This window comes from Hylobates moloch, unplaced genomic scaffold, assembly GCF_009828535.3.
Source record: "Hylobates moloch isolate HMO894 unplaced genomic scaffold, HMol_V3 SCAFFOLD_5, whole genome shotgun sequence".
Classification (NCBI taxonomy): Eukaryota; Metazoa; Chordata; class Mammalia; order Primates; family Hylobatidae; genus Hylobates; species Hylobates moloch.
This window is the reverse complement of record NW_026652280.1, coordinates 100,325,103-100,345,039: the sequence shown is the minus strand read 5'-3', so window position 1 is coordinate 100,345,039 and position 19,937 is coordinate 100,325,103. Positions and strand designations below refer to the sequence as shown.

Genomic DNA, 19,937 nt, shown 5'->3' with positions numbered 1-19,937 from the left:
GGTAGAAGAAATACGGATTTTAATGAAGAATTTTCCCTTTGGTATAAGTGAGACCCGTGGAAACATCCAAACAACAGCAAAAGGAGGCCAGGATGAAAACGGTCAACTCTCCCTTATCCACAAGGCCAAAAGAGGGGGGCCGGCTTGCTGTGGTGTGGCCACCCCGGGCCTAGGCTGGGTCGGACCTGTAAAAGGTACTCAGGAACTGCAGGTTTTGCGTTTCCCCTCCATGAAACTGACAGGCATTCGGGCTGACTTCTGCCTCTCAGTCTCGCGGTAAGAGACCCACGTTTTTCTAGTCCTAGATGGAAATAAATTTCATCTGACTCAGGTCTCTGGTATAAAAGGTGCGATCCCAGTTACCTCACAGGCCTAGGCAAGGAAAATGCCAAGAGCTGTAAAAGGGCTTGGAAAAGTCAAAAAGGTGATGTATAAATGTAATTGATTATCATTTTGTGCTCAAGAATAAGCCATGGAAAACAAAATAGGAAAGTAAGTCTACAGCCCTAAAATATATGCATATAAAACTTTAAAAGAATGCAGTTCCAACTCTACAGATGGTATTTGGGGATTGTCTACTGCTTTAGAGTCTCAATGCCCCTTTTCCCACCTCCACAAAATCCATCTGGGAGAGTTAACTGTACAAGAGGCCCAAATTCAGTCACCCCCACCCTGCCCTCCCAGAAAGGGAGGCAGGGCAGAGGCTCCAGGAGGAAGGGCTACGCTTTGGCTGTAGAGTACATAGGCATGCAAAATGGGAGGGTGGGCCTTTATGAAATGTATATACAGACCCCTTGGGGTGAGGGGCCCCGGCCAGGAGGCACTGAGCAAGGGAGGGGTCCATCTCCCCCCTGGCCGGGAGGGGGGCTCTGGGGCAATCTCTAAGGGTTGCATATCCCCAGGGAGAGGGGACAGCTGCCACTCCTGCCTCTGTTAACCCAAACCGGAAAGGGTGCTCAGCAAGAACACAGGTCCCAGAAGCCAAGAAGGTGTTGGCATCCCTGTCATTGAATTCAGGGGTCCAAGAACTCTTTGCATAAAATATCATCAGACCTAAGAGATGGTCAAAGGCACAAAGTTTAAACATGGAGGGGGGGGTGAGAGGGGTCTGGGATACCCTGAAGCCCAGAGGTGTGATTTGTTCCCCCTTGCCCAGAAGGGTGACTCTTCCACTGGGCCTGTCACCACAGGACATTTTCCATGACAAGCACTCACCTTCTTGGGGAAGGGGCATCAGGTTGGCACAGGAAAGGCCCAGGTGAGGGGCCACTCTGTACATTAATACTTTGGTGATTAATGTTTGGGGAGAGGCAGGATTCTCACCCAGGCTTCTTCAAACCCTCTCACTCAGCTGGATATGAAACCCAGAGTCCACGCTACTCCCAGCTCTGACACAAGGCCAAGCCCACAGAACACTCCCAAATGAGGTCCCGAGAGTTAGGGAATAGGGTGGAAAGGACTGGAGGGCATCTTCTGGAAGACAGCGCTAGGGCAGATCACAGTTTCCGCTCCACAGGTTGCTGTAGACACAGTTCGCTGCCCGCAGAGATGATGGGCAAGTGATTGTCCATGTGGTAGCTGATAAGATGACTGACACTCTCAAAGCGGTGATCCTTAGTCCGAACCTGGGAGGGTGGGAAGGAAGAAGGTCAATTCAGGTGAAGAGTCAAATAAGACCTCAGCCTCCAAGGTGGAAGAGGGTGAAACAGACAAGAGGCTTGAAGAAGGAGAAAAAAATGATGGGGGAGAGTGTGGCCTGTCAGTCCTGATCATTGAGGATTCTCTAGAGACAGTTGTAGGAATAGACAGGTCAGTGAAGTGAGAAAAGGCAAAGGCGACATCAGCCCTGAAAGAGTGAAGCTGAGAGCTATATACCCCTTTCTTGACCTGGAGGAAGTTGGCATGTCTCAGAAGAGTATACACAGTGCAAAAAAAGATGTGGAGGCTGGGCATGGTGGCTCGTGCCTGTAATCCCAGCACTCTGGAAGGCCGAGGGAGGCGGATCACTTGAGCCCAGGAGTTCAAGAACAGCTTGGGCAACATGGCGAAACCCCATCTCTACCAAAAAAAAAAAAAAATACAAAAATTAGCCAGGTGTGCCACCACACCCCAGCTTGGGTGACAAAGAAAAACCCTATCTCAAAAAAAAAAAAGAAAAAGAGGAAAGAAAGCTGAGATTGCTGTAGAAAACAGACAAAAGTTTTTTTGTTTCTAGACAGGGTCTCTGTCACCCAGGCTAGAGTACAGTGGCACAATCATGGCTCACTGTAACCTCAAACTCCTGGGCTCAAGCGATCCTCAGGCCTCAGCCTCCTGGGTAGGTAGGACTATAGGCATGTGTCACCATTCCTGACTAATTTTTTGGTTTTTTGTTTTTCTAGAGACAAGATCTCGCTATGTTGCCCAGGAAGGTCTCGCTATGTTGCCCAGGCTGGTCTCGAACTCCTGGCCTCAAGCAATTCTCCCACCTCAGCTTTGAAAAATGTTGGGATTACAGGCATGAACCACCACACCTGGCTAAACAAGGAAAGTTTTGAAGAACAGTGAGGCAGTGCAGATAAGAGAAAGCACAGTGGTCTGAGTCCTGAGGCTGGGGAGCTGGAGAAGCCCTTGGATCTTCTTACAAAAGGAAACTTGCAGTGTCTAGCCTCTAACCATCTGACATTGGGCATCACAGCCTCTTCAGGGTGGTTTCCTTATTTGTCAAAAGAGGGGCACAGATGAGATGACTGCCTTCTAGCTCTGATAAGCTTAAGGCTTGGGGATTTGAGGACGGGCCAGGACTGTATTTGTTTTTTTTTTTTTTTTGAGACGGAGTCTTGCTCTGTCACCCAGGCTGGAGTGCAGTGGCGCGATCTCCGCTCACTGCAAGCTCTGCCTCCCGGGTTCACGCTATTCTCCTGCCTCAGCCTCTCCCAGTAGCTGGGACTACAGGCGCCCGCCACCACGCCCGGCTAAATTTTTTTGTATTTTTAGTAGAGACGAGGTTTCACCGTGGTCTCGATCTCCTGACCTCATGATCCGCCCGCCTCGGCCTCCCAAAGTGCTGGGATTACAAGCGTGAGCCACCGCGCCCGGCCTGTTTTGTTTTTTTAGACAGAGTCTCACTCTGTCACCCAGGCTGGAGTGCAGTGGTGCGATCTCAGCTCATTGCAACCTCTGCATCCCAGATTCAAGCAATTCTCCTGCCTCAGCCTCCTGAGTAGCTGGGACTACAGGCGCCTGCCACCACACCCAGCTAATTTTTCTATTTTTAGTACAGACGGGGTTTCACCATATTGTTCAGGCTGGTCTCGAACTCCTGACCTCAGGTGATTCACCCGTCTCGGCCTCCCAAAGCGCTGGGATTACAGATGAGAGTCACCACGCCTGGCCCTGTGCCAGGACTATAAAGAACACAGTTCAGGCTAAGGGATGAGCCTCTGGAGGAAGATGCCAGACGCTTTAAAGAGCAAGAGAGGCCCACAGAGAGCTGCCCAGTGGGAATGTCTACAAAGCAATGAGGGAAGGAACACGGATACACTGTAGGGTACTGTACCTTCCTTTCTGCCACCCCTCACCCACACCTCTGCCACACTCACCACACCCTCAGGGTCCACGAGTAGCAAATGCTTGGGCTGCCCACTCTGCAAGCCAGTGAGCACATACTGGCCAGGTGTGGTCGTGCTCTCCCGCACCAGGAAGTCCCCGTTGAGCTGCAGCAGTGCCTCAGCCTCCCGCCGGCTCAGCTTCCCATGGAACCAGGGCTCTCCTCGGAGCTGCTCAGCCATGGACACCGACTGGGGAGGTGGAGGCACCCGAAGAGCATCTTCAAAGGGCTCTGGAAGTATAGAGGGAGGGTGAGGGGAAGTTAGCGGCACAACACACACCCAAGACCCAGACTTCAGGGAAGGGAAGTCAGGAAAGAAAGAGCAGATAGGCAGGAGAAGGGCCAGAACCAAGTAGAAAGGTGGGGATGCAGAGAGGAGAAAGACGAGCACTCACTCATGTCAAACAGGTCCCGGGGTGCACTGCCATTGACAGCAGGATTGGGGGGCCCAGCACCACCCACTGCTTGCCGGGCCTTGTCTAGGTTCTGGACGTTGACATAGGAGGGATCATCAAAGAGCTCTCTGCCTGCTGAGGAAAGGGAGGCTCCACAGTGATCCCAGCCCTGCCTCCAACACTCCCCAGCTCTGCCCATCTCGGCTCCCTTCATACCTGGACAGGGTGGTGGAGGTGGCATCTGTTTGCGGACTTCTGGATCTCCCCCAACAGGCTGTCCTACAGGCTGCAGGGATAAAAATAAGGTGAGACCAGAAGCCCTAACCAACCACTCCCACCCTAGGCCCAGCCCGCCTCCATCCAAGCAACTTACCAGTGTAGCTCCCAAGTGGCTAGGGGTCTGGGCACTGGGTACGGTGGGTCGAGCAGCCCCTGGAGTGGCTCCTTCCCGAAGCCTCATGTCTACCACCCCCCCCAGGGGGGGTTCCTTCCCCGGGAAGTCATTATAGTACTGATGGTCAGGTGGCTCTTCCTCCTCTTCATCCCATGCTGAGCCATCAAAGCCAGCCATCCTGAGGGACAGGACAGTGAAGCTGTGGCTGTAAATGTGTGGTGGGCAGGAGGAGGGGAGGATGGAATACAACAGCAGCCATCTATTGGGTATTTACTATGGATTAAGCCTGAGGCTGAGTGTTTTATATACATAATCATTTCATTCTCCTGGCAACCCTGTAAGGTAGGTATTGTTTCCTTACCCAGTTTTACAGATAAGGAAAATGAGGGTCAGAAGTGAAAAGATTTGCCCAAGGTCTCACAACTAAAAGGCGGCCGAGCTCAGATTTAAATTCAGGTTTGACTTTAAAGCTCATCCCCTTGGCCAGGTGCAATGGCTCATGCCTATAATCCCAACACTTTCAGAGGCCAAAGAGGGAGGGTTGTTTGAGTCTAGGAGTTCAAGACCAGCCAGGGCAACATAGCGAGACCTTATCTCTACCAGAATAAAAATACTACTACTCAGCCAGGTGTGGTGGCATGCACCTGTAGTCCCAGCTACTCAGGAGGCTAAGGTGGGAGGATCACTCAAGCCAAGGATATGGAGGCTACAGCGAGCTGTGATTGCACCACTGAACTCCAGCCTGGGCTACAGAGCAAGACTCTGTCTCAAATAAGTAATGCTCTTGCTCTTGATCTCTGTGCTATCTCCCAACAAGGAAGGGAAGCACCATGTAGGGGGGTGGGGAGGCCGGGGGAGGCATTCCAGCTCCAGAATATTTTAACCTCTCCTAAATATTCAACCCCTACTGGCTCCACTGCTTATCCCTCAAGGCCTGAGGTGGGAAAGGTTGTAATCTCAGGGTAAAGAGATACCCTCCCAAACCCAAATTCTTGATGGCAGGAAAACACAGAATGCCAAGCAGAGAAATGAGCAAGAAAGAGGGATGGGAGTAGAAAATCCCACCTAGCCAGAGAGAGATGTAACTTGGAGGCCCCGGACTACAGCTCCACCATGAGCAAACAAGAAAAGCTGGCCCTGCGGCAAGCAGGGCCTCAAAAGTCTTTCCTCCTGAGCCACAGGAAACAGAAGAATAGCAGGAAGTGGGAAGCAGAGGCACACAGGTTATTCCCTCCCTGAACCTCTCAGCTAAAGTGTAGGAAGAGCAGCCCTCCTTTCCTAATCCTAATCCAAAAGCTGCTCCACACTCTCCCCACCTGCTCACCTGTCATGAGGGGTGACCAATTTGGGTGGGTTCCTGAGGTATTGTTTGAAGCGCAACTCGAAGGCCTGGCCAATGGTACTGATGACATCCTGGGCAAGCCCTTCGGGACACTCCAGAATGTGGCAGGCTGAGGGCACAACAGAGGCTGTCAGTGAGCTGAGCCCACTGGGAGGAGGCACAGACAGGGGCCCTCATCTTCCTCCACAGGAACCCCCACTTAGATCTACTTAGAGTGGGTACAGATGACCCCAGGTCCTGCTCACCTCCTCAAACAGCCAGACCCACCCAGTGCTCCCCACCATGCCTCACCTCTCTGATTCACAGGGTCTTTGGCAACGTAGGCGACATACTCGGCTGTGTCCTGGGGAGGAAGGTCAAAAAATTTTACAGTTCTACTTTACTCCTAACCCCTAAAACCCAGTCCTTTTCAGATATCCCCACAATCCTAGCACCCCCACTTCTCTAATCAATGTCTTCCCAATCCCTAGCCCCTTGCTCTTCTCCCACCACCTTTGCTCTGTTCCCCAACTCACCGGATCCCCGCCGGATGCAAATGAGATAGATTGCATGTGGTGGTTGGCGATGATCTGAGAATTAGGGCAGGGGATGAAGAAGGAAGGGAATGCCATGTGTCAGGCAGCCTCAGCGCCCAGAACCCTGGTGCCCCAGTCTCATTCTCTGGGTTCCTTATCCCATATCCTCATTTTCTCCTTCTCTACTGGTCTCCTGCTCTCAAGCTCTCTTCCTAGTTTTTGGCCTCCTAACTAGATCTCCCCTTAGCACCCCCATCAGTGTTTCTGGTCCACCTGCCCACCTCCACCAACCTGTTTGCAGTCTGCGGCCATGAGGTTGAGGCTGCTGGTGGAGACGGTGAGAGTGATTGGCATTCCAGCAAATTTCAGATTACTCCTCCCCAGGATAGAGCTGAGCGGGCGGCTACAGGGCTAAGGTAGGGCCCAGGGTCTCAGAAGGTGAGGGTTCCCAGCACAGGCAAACCACACTTTTGCCTCCTGGCCCTCTCCCCACATGCCCCACACTTGCCTCCCCACTGCCCCTCCACATTTCCCAGCAGCATCCCTATCCCCAAGGACCCCAAGTACCTTTCTCCTCCTTGTCGCCCCCTTAGCACCCGGCACAGCCTCACACACCAGACTGATGGCCTCCCTGGGGAAAGAGGGGTACTCAGACCCAGCGCCTGCCTGCCTGCCTCCCACTCAACTGGGGCTGCCACAGGGCTGGGGGAGGGGAAAGCCAGGCCAGACTCCCAGGGCACTCCAGGCTCTTTGTCATGGTGGATTGAATTAAGGGCCTTTAATATTTGATGACACTGAGAGGCCACTTCCTGGCTGATTGGGTTAGGGCCTCAATGGGTATAGCCCCACCCCCTTCCAGCTACCAAATGTCCCATTCCCTTCCCAAAGGCAGCAGCAACCTTCCATCTACCCCCATTTTCTACTCCAGCTCCACCTGCCAGCTGCTTCTGCCACCTTCCCCACAACTCCCAAGGCTGGATAGGTAAGGAGGATCTGGGCCAGAGGGGCCTCCTTTCAGTAAGAGGCGGAATCACTACCCCAGCTTTCTCTCAATCCCCTTTACTACCCAAAGATCAGCCCCCCAGCAGCAGCACCCAAGTGACCCACTCCCCTCCTCTGTTTCCCATGGCCTCACTAATCCCAGGACTCCCACAATCCACTCCCTCCCCACTAACCTGGTGACCTGAGTCCGGGTGTTGAAGTCCAGGGCACGCATTGACTGAAGGACCTCCACACAGCCCATGTACTAAGGGGAGGGAGAAGAGGACAGCAGGTCAGCGGCTCCCCCACCCCAGCCCCTTCACAAAGGGCACTAGGACTTTGCCCATATGGTCCCTAAGGGAAGTAAAGAGGAAGAAGTTCTGCCCACTTCCCATGGCTACATCCCACAACCAAAGTGAAAGACAACAGGGAATGAGGAGAAAAAGAAAAGGCAGGCTAGAAGGACCTCATGCACTGGGGAGAGAGTTGAGGGGACCGACAGGCATTGGCTGGGATGGAGGGACAACTCCAGAAAGCGGGAGGAGAATGGAGGAAAGGATCAAGAAGTCACTCATTCCAACACTTAAGAGCTTCTGCCATGCTGGGCATTGTGCTAAGCATGGCAGGGTGGGGGTGGGGGAGTCAAAAGAAGGAAGGGGGCCCAGGCAGAGCTGGAAGGGAAGGGGCTACAGAATCGGGGAAGGGATGAGAAAGGTTTAGGAAATAGGACACTGAAACGGGGTTGTTGGGGAATAGCAGGAAAAAAGATTCCAGCCAAGCTGGAGTGAGCATTAGAACTGGAGGGGGTCTGGGGGGGAATGGAAAGGAGGATGTTCACTCACCCGAACCAAGTAGGAAACCCCAGGTCCCATGACTTTGTCGTTGGGATGCAGCCAGCCCCGCGTGGGCTTATTGACAAAGCTCCCGTGGCGGGTCCACTCCTCGCCCCCCAGCTGGCCCCCTTCCACCCGAGTCCTGCGCCCGCCGCCTCCACTCAGCTTGTTCATGTCCTGGAGGAGGGGTAGGGGGCCTGAGTCTGGTATGGCTGCCCCTACGATCCCCTCCCCATCATCGGCTGCCCTTCCTGGCTCCCCCTTAGACCCTGGGCGCCCCCCAGCTGGGTTGGCCAGCCTCAGGTTGCTCATCCGGGGGAAGAAGGAGCACAGGGTAGTGGGACTATCGTCCCCAGGCAGAGAAGGCAGGATGGGCCCCAGGGATGAAGCTGATGGGGAAGGCAGCTCCTCCGGGGGGGTGGACCCAGAAGCCCCTTCCTCCAGCGATGACAGAGACTCATTCCGGAGTGGATTGTACTTGGGCTTGGGGGGCAAGAGATCCATAGCTGAGGTGAAAAAGGGGCTGCTGCCCAGCCTGGCCCCCCTGCCAGTTTGGGCAAGGGGGCCAGGCAGGGGGTATCCCCAGGCCCTTAGCCTGATTGGACCTCTGTGGCCCAGGAGTCACAGAAGTCCTGGGGAGGGAGAGGGACAAGTGGCTTCCGCTCCCCAGCTCAGACGCAGACAGTTTCAGGCCCCATCTCCGCCCAACGTGGAGCCTCTTCTCTGGCTGAGAAGAGAACAGGCTGGACCCAGAGCTGCTGGCTCCTCCCCAGGGGCGGGGAGCTAAGGGGAGAGACCAATCGCGAGGACAGTGCTGACTCACAGGCTCAGAGGGGCTGAGCCCCCACCCCGCCCCAATCTCGAAGTGGAGCAGGGGGTAGGGCTATCCAAGCCCCTCTCCCCTGCCCTATACAAACAACTAGTAATCTGGGGAGAAGTAAAGCGGGGGTGGGAGGGAAGGATGGAGGAGTGGGACGGAAAGGAAGGAGATAGGAGGTCTGAGTCGCTCAAAACCGGACACACGCAGGCCAAAGGGGGCAGGAAGCCAGGCAAGAGTACAGGGGAATGAGGGAGGAAACAGAGGCAGCTGGGGGTGGAAAAGGGAGGAGATCTCAGAGCTCAGCATTTCCCTTCCTGTCCTGGTTGGACACTCGAATTCCCCCACCCTCTATGCCCGAGAGCCGGCTGGCCCCAGCCCAGGCCACCCCCAACCGCTACCCCATACAGTAAGCCTGGGCCATTAGCATCCTCTGCTACGACAGCTGTGGACTGGAGCTAGCGAAGTGGGGATGGGAAGGAAGTGGTCCCAATGGATGCAGAGCAGGGCCAAGAGGAAGAGCAAAGCTGGTGAAAAAAGGGGAATAACGTCCAACCTGGATGGTACATCAGGAAGCTACCAGGCAAGAAGGGAACAAGAGGACATGGTGGTCATGGCTTGTTCTCTACATATGCCATCTACCACACCAAGACCGATGGCTCATAGCCAAGCACTGTCCTGTCCCCCCTTTCCACAGGACTTGTTAACACAGCACACTGTCAAGGGTGAGAATGAGGCAATCAGGTCCCCACTCCCACTCCAAACCACCCCAATTCATATCCCTCCTCTTACAGGGCCCTAAGCCCCACCAAAGAGCACAGCATCCCTCACACCAGGGGAGGAGCCTGGCTGGAGGAGGAGCCTGGCTGGAGGAGGTAGAAGAACAGTTCTCCAAGAGAAGTAGAAACTACAGGCCAGGAAGGGACAGAGAGATCAGAAGACACATCTGCGTCAATAAGGACAGGAGAAAAAATAAGTACAGGAGAAAGGGGTGTCAGGAGAAGATGGGTTGAAGCTGGACACAGGGAACAGTCCCAAACCCATTCCTGCCACCCACGGCTTCCTGCCACTGCTCTTCCGGAGAATGCCATAGGCAAAGCTGGAAAGCGACCAAAAAAAAAAAAAAAAACAAGTTAAAGATACGTATTCCCGCCGGGCGCGGTGGCTCACACCTGTAATCCCAGCACTTTGGGAGGCTGAGGCAGGTGGATCACTTGAAGTCAGGAGTTCGAGACCAGCCTGGTCAACATGGTGAAACCCCATCTCTACTAAAAATACAAAAATTAGCTGGGCGTGGTGGCAGGCACCTGTAATCCCAGCTCAGGAGGCTGAGGCAGGAGAATCACTCGAACCCAGGAGGCGGAGGTTGCAGTGAGCCGAGATCAAGCCATTGCACTCCAGCCTAGGTGACAAGGGCAAAACTCCATCTCAAAAAAAAAAAAAAAAAAATCCCCACAGCTCACCTTGGAATTACCCTTAGATTTACTTCAGAGGATTAAAATATAGATAGATAATTATCCTGATTAACAACATTAACACTTGAAGTGTGTTAGATACTGTGCTTAACTCTTACATCTCCCTTAGTGCTCATTCCAGAAGAGGTTTGTCACTCTGTCAGCCAATCCTGAGAAGGAATTTTATCACTTCATTTCCAGCCAGCTCTCGGGCATAGAGAGAATGAGGAAAGTATTCCACCATAGCCTCACACCCCTAAAACACAAACACACACTAGGATGTCCTTATCTGTGGAGATGATGGTCTGTGGGAGCCTGCAGTATCCAGAGCCAGGGAAGGACAAACGGGTGTGGGCGTTTGGAAGAAAAGAAAGAAGTATGACTCTTGAAATTTACATAGGGAGAAAGGAGATTGCCTACTGGAAGTCCAGGTGATTGGGTGTAGGGGAAAAGCTGTGTGTGGCTTCGCAGCCCAACTGGGAGGAGGGGAGAGGGCCGGGAAGTGGCAGGATATGGCGAAAGCCTCAGGAATGTTTCCAGCAGGGAAGGCTGGGCAAACGGGGCCAGGAGGAATGCCCAGACAAGAACTCTGGTTAGGGGGAGGGGAAGAGACAGAGAAGTAGCGACTGAACTGTCCCTCAAAAAAAAAAGAAAACAACAAAAAGAGCACTATTATCTACCCCCACTCCAAACCACCGTTTTTCTGGTAGTAGAAAACTTTTGCTCCTGTCACACCCACATGCCACACACCAACAAATCCATGGTCCTATCTACTTATGTCTAGGAAGGCCTAGAGCTACTTCTGGGATGGGGTTGGTCCTGGGAAGGGAAGGCCAGGAAGTGAGGCTGGGAGTCTGAGAGCAAGTCTCTCTCTCCCTCTCGTGCCAAACCCCAAGTTCAGCCCTTTCAAATAGTTCTACCCTTGAAGGAGGTTAAGAAAGAGGAAAACGGGGCCAGGCGCGGTGGCTCACGCCTGTAATCCTAACACTTAAGGAGGCTGATATGGGTGGAGCACCTGAGGTCAGGAGTTCGAGGCTAGCCTAGCCAACATGGTGAAACCCTGTCTCTACTAAAAATAACAAAAATTAGCCGGGCGTGGTGGTGGGCGCCTGTAATCCTAGCTACTCAGGAGGCTGAGGCAGGAGAATCACTTGAACGCAGGAGGCGGAGGTTGCAGTGAGCCGAGATCGCACCATTGCACTCCAGCCTGAACAATAAGAGCGAAACTCCGTCTCAAAAAAAAAGAAAGAAAGGAAAACGGCCGCCTTTAATCTCACTCCTTACAGCCAGAGATGGGAACTTTGACTTCCCACCTGGGGGAGCACGAGAGTGCTCGGAAAGCTGATCCCAAGGCCCAAAAAAAAGAGAAAGGACAGGAAAATATAAGCAGGTGGAGTTTCAGGGATTGACGACAAGGCTTTTCAGCTGATGACCCAGGTCCCACAAAGATAAAGCTCCTAAGGGGGCGTGGTCCCCTAGGACGCGAACTTCAGACTTCTGGGCGGGGAGGCTTTCTGGACAGTCAGACGTGGATTACGGAAGGGGCGTGGCTTCGGAGGGGCGGAGCTTCAACAAATTCGAATCGTTCTTTGAGGAGCAGGGTTTTGCCCTTTTGGGAGATAGGCCTTTTGACATGAGTTAGCGGAGAATCGTTGCTAGGAGGCGGAGTTTCGGAGGATGGAAGGAGTAACGAAGGGTTTCTCCTAGTAGGGCTTGGAACGTGTCGGGGGGTGGGACTTCCAGGGAAACTGGGCGACAGGGTGGGGTCGGAGACAAAAAAAAATCAAGTCGGGGTTCGGGGGAGCCCCCTGAAGTTGGGAGGTGGGACTTCCGGGAGAGGGGTCTCAGGGGCGGGACTTATAAATGAAGACCGGAAGTGGGGTCCCGGGAGAGGGGTTCCGGGGTGAAAGAGTGAGTCACCTAAGGAGAAAAAAGTCAAGACTCACCAGGGCCTCATGGAGTCTCCGCACCGCACCGCGGGCCGATTTGGTTCCGGATCACGCCACTGCCAGCTTAGGTTACCGCTCCAACTTTCTCCCCGGGCCCTGCCTTCCTGGAGAAACTTTATTACACTCACTTCCGGCCTCACTAACCCCTGACCCTCTACCTCGGGGTCCCTCCTTCACGCTTCCCACTTTCCCGAGTTAGCCAATGGCAGCGCGAGATCGCGCACAAAGGCAGTGGTGGCCAATAAGACGCCTACTTTTAACCCACGCTCGTTCTTGAGAAGCGTAGGAACTGCCCTCCAATAAGGACCAGAAGAGAAGTAAATCTAAGCCAATCGGAGGCTTGAAAGTAGAGCTGTCCCGCCTCGAGCCAAACGGACCAATAGGAAGTGCGGGCGGCGTGTTTGAAAGCGAGGCCAAAGTGGGTGGGAGCGCGTGCTGTTGGGAGTTGCTTGGAGGTTGGCGGCGCGGGGCTGAAGGCTAGCAAATCGAGCGATCATGTCGCACAAACAAATTTACTATTCGGACAAATACGACGACGAGGAGTTTGAGTATCGGTTAGTTCTGGCGCGGGAGCAATAGCGAGGTCGTGAGCTTTGGCCGCTGAGGGGACAAGGAATTAGTAACAGGAACTGAGACGATAGAATTGGCGCATGCGTACGAGATGTGAACGGGCAAGGGTGTGATATTGGTGAAGGCGTAAGGCGCATGTGCGGAGATGGGAGGCGCTCGTAAAACAATAAAGTGGTTGCGAATTTGGCGTGGGCTCTCAGTTGAGAGGAGGGAGGGGTGGGCGTGGTTAGAGTACTGACCACCCTCACCCATGAGGGTTTCTGGATCATTCTCTGAACTTTATCGGGCAAACTTAACTTGCCTTATAGAGACTGTTTGTTTCACAGTAATCTTGTCGAATCCAGTGGGAGAACGTAGCAAAAGCGGAGCTGGAAGTTTCCTCGCGTCCCTAATGCGAGAGTAGCGCTGAGAGAGTTGAATATTGCTTATTAACTCGTGAAAAAGACAAGGGGCGTGGTTGTCTGGCTTGTGTAAGGACAGGGATCGCTTGGGACTGCAATGGAATAAAACTGGCTAGGAGCATTGAGAAAATACTTAATATGGGTCTAATAGATGCCCTTTAAATATCAAAGGAAACAGTTACGGAATACTTAACAGGTTTCAGGTGTTCTGCTAAAGTGCAAGGATAACACATGATCTCTGCTGTTCACAAACTTAAAAATCTGTGGGTGGTACCGACAGACACCAGAAAGGTGATACACTCTATGCTAGGAGCCATTACAGGGTGTGATGGGAGCACACAAGACTTGCTAAGGAGAGAGAACTGGCGACCCGAAGGCTGCGGCTTCCTAGCTGTGCGCGGGGGTTGAGGTGGGGCTAGAAAGTCAGTCCCCTACTTTTGCTAACTCCAGGACGCTCCCCCACCCCACCCTTCGAGAACCCCCGCCGCCACCGCCTTGGAGGCTGACCTCTTACTTTCGGTGGGTCTTCTTCCCTGGGCTTGGTGTGGGGGCGGGGGAGTGTCTTAAGGGCCAATTCAGCGTGATGTCTCTTTCACCACCATTGAAAACGAAACCAGTAGTAAACTACGCGTATTTTCATTTGTATGTCGGAGATGAGAACACAGGGACAGAAAGAGGGGAACAACAGACATTGGGGCCTGCTTGAGGGAGGAGGGTGGGAGGAGGGAGAGGTTCAGGGGAAAAAAAAAAAAAAACTATCGGGTACTATGCTTAGTACCTGGGTGATGAAATAATCTGTACACCAAACCCCGGAGTCAGGATTTTACCTATATAACAAACCTGCACATGTACCCTTGAACATGAAATTTAAAATACTGAGAGGAAAAAAGGAAGAGGGAAAGTTGGGGAAAGCTTCCTAGAGGGCAGAGCCTGAGATGAGACCCTGAGAAAAAGGTATGTGGGAGAAAGCACCTCTTGACTGAAATTGTTTAGAAGACACTGGATAGCCATCTGCCAAGGGTGCTGATGATGGAATCCTGGCACTGGATGTGGCATTCGGGTTTCATAAATTTTAAGTGCATAATCTAGATTGGGAATAAGGGAAGACACAGGATTCCACAAATGTTGGCATTATGCTAATCTGTATTAATTGTAATAATTAAGACCACTTCGTGGTTTGTATCTTGTCTCCTCAGTTGGAGAAGAGAAAATGAAAACTTGCTTGTGTCTCTTCACCCAGCCTAGTTCAGGGCTTTGGGTCTTCCAGAGAACTCGATTGCATTGACAAATATATAATCATCTTTATGCCAAGACGACTCCAGACCCTCCTTTGATATAATTAACTTTATTTTCCTCAGCTGTTTTCCTCTACATCTGAACTAAACTAACTTAAAACTGTATGTGCTTGTAAGAGATTTGTAGAGCTGGGAAGGAATCACCATTTCATCCCCTGGAAGATGAAACTCTTGGCAGTGGCATTTTGGTTTAAGAGGGGTTTTTTGGTCTATGTATTGAAGCCAAATTTCGTGCCAGGGTGGTGTTAGAATGTGAGCTATTTTCATTATATTTGGACTAGAATTTTTTCTTTTAGGAGAATGGTGGGGAACCACCGTTACTAGCACAGAGGGAGAACTTAGTACATTTTCATTGAGCATGACGAAGACTATGTGGATTAGTTTGATTCACATCAGGGTAATAATTTTTTTGCTATGAAGGGAGACTTATCCTTGGTTGGAAAAGCACGGAATTTACCCAGAAAGTCTCAAGGTACATCCCCTCCAGAGTTAGGAAGATAAGATTCAGGATAGATTTAATTTTTTTTTAAGAGACAAGGTCTTGCTTTGTTGCCCAGACTGGAGTGCAGTGGCTATTCACAGGCACAACCATTGTGCATTGCAGCCCTTTCTTTTTTCTTTTTTTTTTTTTTTCCTCTTTTTTTGAGACAGAATCTCTATCGCCCAGATCTCAGCTCACTGCAACCTCTGCCTCCTGGATTCAAGGGATTCTCTCCTGCCTCAGCCTCCCAAATAGCTGGGATTACAGGTGCATGCCACCACACTTGGCTAATTTTTGTATTTTTAGTAGAGACGGGGTTTCACGTTGTTGGTCAGGCTGGTCTCCAACTCCTGACTTCAAGTGATCCACCACCTCAGCCTCCCAACATGCTGGGATTACAGGCATGAGCCACTGCCCCTGGCCTGTTTCTTCTGTATTTTAATCAGAGTTCAAACTTCATACTGTATCTTTTTCAAACTCCTGGGTTCAAATGACCCTCCTGCCTCAGCCTCCCGAGTAGCTGGGACTATAGGTTTGTGCCACCATGCCTGGCTTAGATTTTAAAGGACAAGATATTTCATTTCATCCTTTGTGATAACTTGTCCACACAGTACTTCATAAAAGGCCTTTCCTCTCCACAAAATAACTTCTCTTCCTTCCTTCTAATTATTAACACTGTGTGCTCCGTGGGGCTCCCATTATGTTGTAGGTAATCAACTAGAAGACTATAAGGTCCATGAAGGCAGAGAAAATGTGCCTGGAACTTAAGTGCTCATTCACTGGAATTATTCACTAATTTATATTTTTAATATACTCTCGGAATTTATATAACATAGCCTGTATTTCTAGCTGCTGCTACCCCACAATAAAATTATATAAACTCTGACATAAAAAACCAGTTTTTCTTTCCTTTCTTGGCCTTGTAAACAGGCATTTGTCTAAGAGACTGTATCTGGTACTAACATAAATTCCCCACTTCCCTGTTTCTGTTACAGACATGTCATGCTGCCCAAGGACATAGCCAAGCTGGTCCCTAAAACCCATTTGATGTCTGAATCTGAATGGAGGAATCTTGGCGTTCAGCAGAGTCAGGGATGGGTCCATTATATGATCCATGAACCAGGTCAGTGCACTGGCTAAAAACAACCATATAGAACTGCTACACTGAGAGAATGAAGGAATAAGATTGTATAACCCAACTAGGGAGATAGGAAATGGTTTACTGGTTCCTTCCCCCTCCAGTCGTGGGGGATTTAAAAAAAAAAAAAAAAAAAAAAACTAGTGACCAAAAATAAGACTAAAATATCTGGGAAGTTCAGAGACAACCTGTCATTGAAAAACCTCCTGTAATCTTTCATTCAATCAGAGGGTATTCTTTTTAAGGCCACATATAGCCTGGTCATAGCCCCTGCCTCATTCTCCATCAGAAAACATTCTTGGATGTATTCTAAATAAGCAAAGGAAAGTATATTTATTGATAAGACACCAGACACCCAGCTGCCAGGCAAAACTAATAAAGGACACCCTGGGGCTGTATAAACATAGCAAAAGAACTGATATTAACAATTCTGTACTTGGCAGACAGTCCAGACTCCTGGGTCTGCTTCTAAGGCCATATGCTTAAGTATTTAGTTATAAAGATCTGAGTGGGTGATAGCTGGGGAGGTGGTAGTGGAATACACTATAGGTTGTACATTGAATGGTGTGAGCTTGTCTCTTAGATTTCCCTCACTCTTTCAGAACCTCACATCTTGCTGTTCCGGCGCCCACTACCCAAGAAGCCAAAGAAATGAAGCTGGCAAGCTACTTTTCAGCCTCAAGCTTTACACAGCTGCCCTTACTTCCTAACATCTTTCTGATAACATTATTATGTTGCCTTCTTGTTTCTCACTTTGATATTTAAAAGATGTTCAATACACTGTTTCAATGTGCTGGTAACTGCTTTGCTTCTTGAGTAGAGCCACCACCACCATAGCCCAGCCAGATGAGTGCTCTGTGGACCCACAGCCTCAGCTGAGTGTGACCCCAGAAGCCATGATGTGCTCTGTATCCGGAACACACTTGGCAGATAAAGGAAGCATCTGAGTTTGAGACCATGGCCGTTACAGGGATCATGTAAACTTCCTGTTTTTGTTTTTTCCTCCCGGGTGTTGTATGTATGGTGACTTGTGGATTTATGTTTCATTGTACTGGAAACTTTCCATTTTATTCAAGAAATCTCTTCATGTTAAAAGCCTTGATTAAAGAGGAAGTTTTTATAATCTAATGCTGTAATTGTAAGGGTTTTTTCCCCCTCACTCAGGGTGAGCATCATCAATATCATGGTTCTAATTATATGCCCTTCAGTTTGATAATGAAGCTCAGCTCTTTGCTGATAATGAGGTTTAACATTGAGATAACTGGTTTTTAATCTACTTTAAGCAGACTTGCTGTCAAGCATCTACTGAAATATATTTCACTCTAACTACTAGCCTGAGGTAGAGGTTATATAGGGACAACTTCATCTCATCCAAACAAATGAACTGCTTCCTACAGTCAGGGTGCTGCCTTTAACATAGTCCCAATATTTGAATGGCACACACGGATAAAAGGACGCTATCAGTCAGGGGCTGCTTGTGTGTCCCAATTCCTAATAGGAATCATAGGCACACCTATGACCTATTCACTGTGCCCCTTGGTTGGGGAAGGTTTTCAGCTGTTCTTAACTTTGGTTGGGCATTGGAATCACCTGGGGAGGTTTACAAGCACTGATGCCTGCCTGAGTCATTCTTAAGGATTCTTAATTGGTCTGGAGTGTGGACTGGGGGTAAAGATTTCAGGCATCTTATGCAGGTAGGTAAAGAACTAAGCTTTGAGAAAACAGGTGCAAAATGTAGCTGTTTAAGAAAACATTCCAGGCCGGGCGTGGTAGCTTACGCCTGTAATCCCAGCACTTCGGGAGGCTAAGGAGGGCAGATCACTTGAGGTTAGGAGTTCGAGACCAGCCTGGCCAACATGGTGCAACTCCCGTCTCTACTAAAAATACAAAAATTAGGCTGGGTGCAGTGGCTCATGCCTGTAATCCCAACACTTTGGGAGGCTGAGGTGGATGGATCACCTGAGGTCAGAAGTTTGAAACCAGCCTGGCCAACATGGTGAAACCCCATCTCTACTAAAAATACAAAATTAGCCGGGCGTGGTGGCACATGCCTGTAATCCCAGCTACTCCGGAGGCTGAGGCAAGAGAATCGCTTGAACCTGGGAGGCAGAGGTTGCAGTGAGCTGAGATCACGCCATTGCACTTCAGCCTAGGCAACAAGAGTGAAACTGTCTCAAAAAAAAAATAAATAAATTAGCCGGGCGTGGTATGTGCCTGTAATCCCTGCTCCTCAGGAGGCTGAGGTCAGATGATCGCTGGAACCCGAGAGGCAGAGGTGAAAGTGAGCCAAGATCACACCACTGCACTCAGCCTGGGCGACAGAGGCTGTGTCTCAATTTAAAAAAAACATTCCACAGAATAATAACTTCCCCTCTAGTCTAACAAAACAGTAGTACTAAGTGGCCGGGCATGGTGGCTCACGCCTGTAATCACAGCACTTTGGGAGGCCGAGGCTGGCGGATCATGAGGTCAGGAGGTGGAGACCATCCTGGCTAACATAGTGAAACCCCGTCTCTACTAAAAATACAAAAAAATTAGCTGGGCGAGGTGGTGGGCGCCTGTAGTCCCAGCTACTCGGGAGGCTGAGGCAGGAGAATGGCGTGAACCCGGGAGGTGGAGCCTGCAGTGAGCCAAGATTGCGCCACTGCACTCCAGCCTGGGCAACAGAGCGAGACTCCGTGTCAAAAAAAAAAAAATACTAGTACTAAGGAAGGATATTAATCTCTCCCATTTTTCCTGTCTTCCATCCACTTATTCCTAAAATAGCAGGCATCAACATCGGGAAAACTCATTAGAAATGCAAATTATTGGGCTCCAACCTAGACCTACTGAATCCTAAACTCAGGATTCGGCACAGCAATGTTTTAACAAGCTCTCCAGCTGATTCTGATGTACACTTAAGCTTGAGAATCCACTGGGAAAATACTGGACCAGACTTGGTATTCTGTTTTGGGAGGGGATCAAATATCACCTGTATTACTAATAAAGATATTGGAACATGTGGTTTACTAGGCAAGTGGAATTCTTGTTTTGCCCTTTTTTTTTTTCCAAAGAGCTGACTTTTTATAATTGAAAGAAATGAGGGCCAAGTACGGGGGCTCACACCTGTAATCCCAATACTTTGGGAGGCCAAGGCAGGGAATCACTTGAGCCCAGTTTAAGACCAGCCTGCGCAACATGACCAAACCCCATCTCTACTAAAAATACAAAAATTAGCCAGGGATGGTGGGGCGCCCCTGTGGTCCCAGCTACTCTGGAGTCTGAAATGGGAGGATCACTTGAGCCCAGGAGGTCGAGGCTGCAGTGAACGGTGCTTGTGCCACCGCACTCGAGCCTGGGCAACAGAGAGACCCTGGTTCAAAAAAAAAAAGGGCTTATTACTTAAAAGAATGGTCTAGACGCCTGATCACCTGAATCTACCATTCACTGTGTTTTGTGGTTGTGTGGCATCCCTTCACCTTTCTGAGCCTGTTCCTCATCTGTAAAACGAGCATGATATGTATCTTACAGGGTTTTTTTTTTTTCTTTTTGATAGAGTCTCGCTCTGTCGCCCAGGCTGGAGTGCAGTACACAATCTCGGCTCACTGCAAGCTGCACCTCCCAGGTTCACGCCATTCTCCTGCCTCAGCCTCCCGAGTAGCTGGGACTACAGGCGCCCGCCACCACGCCCGGCTAATTTTTTGTGTTTTTAGTAGAGTCGAGGTTTCTCCATGTTGGTCAGGCTGGTCTCCAGCTCCTGACCTCAGGTGATCCGCCCGCCTCGGCCTCCCAAAGTGCTGGGAT

The 19,937-nt window shown here is 50.6% G+C and overlaps 2 protein-coding genes across 10 annotated transcripts; one reads left to right on the top strand and one right to left on the bottom strand.

The window, feature by feature from the left end:
* Positions 1-2: 2 nt before the first annotated feature.
* Positions 3-12,515, bottom strand: SHC1 (SHC adaptor protein 1). Of its 8 annotated transcripts, none has more exons than XM_032154407.2 (13): positions 12,267-12,515; positions 8,059-8,226; positions 7,411-7,481; positions 6,803-6,866; positions 6,527-6,646; positions 6,236-6,289; positions 6,012-6,063; positions 5,703-5,829; positions 4,358-4,556; positions 4,201-4,270; positions 3,985-4,119; positions 3,582-3,820; positions 3-1,625 (listed from the first exon to the last, which is right to left on the bottom strand). In XM_032154407.2, the coding sequence occupies exons 2-13, from the start codon at positions 8,221-8,223 to the stop codon at positions 1,497-1,499; spliced, it is 1,425 nt and encodes a 474-aa protein (XP_032010298.1). In that variant the 5' UTR covers positions 8,224-8,226; positions 12,267-12,515; the 3' UTR covers positions 3-1,496. The 8 variants fall into 8 exon arrangements, with proteins under 8 accessions (XP_032010298.1, XP_032010299.1, XP_032010291.1 ...); XM_032154408.2 differs by having other exon boundaries at positions 3,985-4,116; XM_032154400.2 differs by lacking the exon at positions 12,267-12,515 and having other exon boundaries at positions 4,358-4,583; positions 8,059-8,785.
* An 87-nt stretch (positions 12,516-12,602) lies between these two features.
* On the top strand, positions 12,603-17,282 carry CKS1B (CDC28 protein kinase regulatory subunit 1B). 2 transcript variants are annotated; one of them, XM_058439229.1, is made up of 4 exons: positions 12,603-12,823; positions 13,691-13,759; positions 16,012-16,139; positions 16,757-17,282. In XM_058439229.1, exons 1-4 carry the CDS (start codon positions 12,765-12,767, stop codon positions 16,807-16,809), a joined length of 309 nt encoding a protein of 102 aa, XP_058295212.1. In that variant the 5' UTR covers positions 12,603-12,764; the 3' UTR covers positions 16,810-17,282. The 2 variants fall into 2 exon arrangements, with proteins under 2 accessions (XP_058295212.1, XP_032010303.1); XM_032154412.2 differs by lacking the exon at positions 13,691-13,759 and having other exon boundaries at positions 12,670-12,823.
* The last annotated feature ends 2,655 nt before the right edge of the window (positions 17,283-19,937 follow it).